Source organism: Solanum tuberosum, unplaced genomic scaffold (assembly GCF_000226075.1).
Source record: "Solanum tuberosum cultivar DM 1-3 516 R44 unplaced genomic scaffold, SolTub_3.0 scf00126, whole genome shotgun sequence".
Taxonomy (NCBI): domain Eukaryota; kingdom Viridiplantae; phylum Streptophyta; class Magnoliopsida; order Solanales; family Solanaceae; genus Solanum; species Solanum tuberosum.
In genome coordinates, this window is record NW_006239051.1 from 1429789 (window position 1) to 1432272 (window position 2484).

The 2484-nt window shown below is 42.2% G+C and overlaps 1 protein-coding gene across 1 annotated transcript; it reads left to right on the forward strand.

Annotated features, from left to right (window-relative positions):
- The first annotated feature begins 1076 nt into the window (after positions 1 to 1076).
- LOC107061241 (uncharacterized) lies at positions 1077 to 2452 on the forward strand. Its single transcript, XM_015310114.1, has 3 exons — positions 1077 to 1175; positions 1422 to 1898; positions 1997 to 2452. Exons 1-3 carry the CDS (start codon positions 1077 to 1079, stop codon positions 2450 to 2452), a joined length of 1032 nt encoding a protein of 343 aa, XP_015165600.1.
- Positions 2453 to 2484: the final 32 nt, after the last annotated feature.

A 2484-nucleotide genomic window follows, 5' to 3' on the forward strand; every position in this document is an offset into this window, starting at 1 on the left:
GGAACATGCATGGGAAGGTATGAAATGAAAGGGGACACTTGGTGTCCTTGGCGCTCTGCAAGGCGCGGAGCGCCAGCCCTTGAAATTCAGAAGGGTCATGCTGGCGCTCTGCTAGGCGCGGCGCCCAAAGGGGGAAAATTCAGAACCCCTTTTGGGGCGCGCTGGCAGGCACGACGCGCCAACCCCTCGCCCATAAAACTCGACTTTTTCTCCCTCTTTTTCCAACTCTAAACCACCCTAACTCCAAAGGTTTCAACCCCAAACACTGAGGATCATCATATCCCCCAACATACCATGGATTACAACTCAATACACAACCGGAAACAAGTCCCAAATCAACAAGAATCTCAACATCACAATCAACAACAATACCAACACAACCCAACAACTTCAACAACATAACCAATCCTTTCTTAATAAATAAAAGGGGCTTGGTGTGTGGGGGAAAGGATAAACCCACACTAATTACTCACATACGTAGTAGGGATCACCCCTGACGATTTCCACGACGATCTTGGACGGAAACTCCTTGATCTCCTCTTCTTCTTCTCTTCTTCACTCTCAAGCCCTAGCTCTCACTCTTTTAAAATGGGATGAAAATGATCCACAATAAGTCTAACACAACAATATAACCTCAAGAGAAATGTCTAGGGAAAAGACCAAAATGCCCTTAAAATTTCCGGACGGATTCCCTGCCAACTGCCCAACTTTAAAAGGTCATAACTCACTCATACGAACTCGGAATCGAGCAAATTCGGTGGCGTTGAAAAGACCATTCCATGAGCTATGCAACCATAACCAGAACTACACCCAAATCATCCTAACCTAGAAGTTATGGCTGTTCTAAGTTAGCCAAAAACTCAGCTTTTCAATACTTAGCGAAAATTTTTCAGATTTTCAAATTCTTTCCAAAAATGAAAATTTTCAAATTTTAAGCCTCTTCTTAGTTATTTCAATTTGCCTGATGTTACAGAAAGTCTGGGAGGGAGCTACCAACTATGTTGCTCAGACTCTTCAATAATAAAAAAGTCTAAATAATTGAAAAGCTTAAGAGTGTGGAAGCAATTTCAGAAGCAATGGCACAAGAAGGAAAGAGGGATATACCGTTCCAAGTTCCCAATGAGAGTGAAGATAATCACTTGGAATGTGAGAGGCCTCAACCAGGCAAACAAGAGGTGTGTTATCAAGAATCTAATTCATGAATGGAAAGCAGATGTGTATTGCTTCCAAGACACTAAGATTGAGGGGGATATCAGTAACATTGTAAAAGATTTGTGGGCTAATAGAGGAGTAAAGTTCTGTCAACTTGAAGCTAGTGGGACTAGAGGGGGAATTCTAATTCTATGGGATGGGAAAGTCTGGGAGGGAGCCATCGCCTACCAGCAGTGTAGGAGCCTATTCTATATCTTTCCAGTTTACAGGCAAGAATCAAGAATTCACCTGGTTCCTTACCGGTGTCTATGCTCCTAACAATAGAAAAGAAAGAGAAGAAGTCTGGTGGGAGGTTGGATCAGCGAGTGGGCAATGGGCCCTGGGTGGTTTATGGAGACTTTAACACAGTCCGATTTCCTTCGGAGAAGAAGAACTGCGGCAGAATATCAAAAACAATGAATGATTTTTCTGAATTCATTATGGACTTGAATCTGTTGGATCCTCAACTAGAAGGTGGTAAATATACTTGGAGGAAAGGGGACAAGCATGATGTTGCGGCTAGATTAGACAGATTCCTAGTGTCTAATGAATGGGATGAAGGCTCCAAAAACATTAAGCAATCAGTTCTACCAAAAGTAGCATCTGATCGCACTCCGATTATGTCGCAATGTGGAAACTGGGAGCCTGCGAAATCTTATTTCAAATTCGAAAATTGGTGTTTACACACAGAGGGTTTCTTGGAAAGGGTCAAGGAGTGGTGGACTTCCATAACATGTGAATGAAGACCAGATTTTATTCTAGCTTTCAAACTAAAGGCTTTAAAAAACAAACTCAGGGACTTTAGCAAGCTGGTCAGGGCAATCTAGCCTTGCAAAAACAGAGTATACTCGGTCAACTTGCTGAACTTGAGGAAACGCAGGACCAGAGAATTCTCAATGAGGAGGAGATACACTCAAATGTTGAACTTCTCCTAGAGTTTGAGAACATTGCCAAGTATGAGGAGATATCATGGAGACAAAGGTCAAGGGTTAATTGGTTGAAGCAAGGTGACAATAACACTAAATTCTTCCATAGAACTGCCAATGCACACAAAAGGTACAACTCTATTGATGAGTTAAATGTGAATGGGGAAGCAGTCAAGAGTCCAGAAGTTATAAAGAAAGCGATAGTGGATTTCTATCGGGAACTGTACACTAAAATCGAGACCTGGAGACCTTTAGGCAATTGCAGGGGAGGACACATAATTTCTGAAGAAGATAATATTATGCTTCAAAAGGAATTTGAGGACCAAGAGATATGAGAGAGTGTAAAGCTTTGTGCCGGAGACAAGGC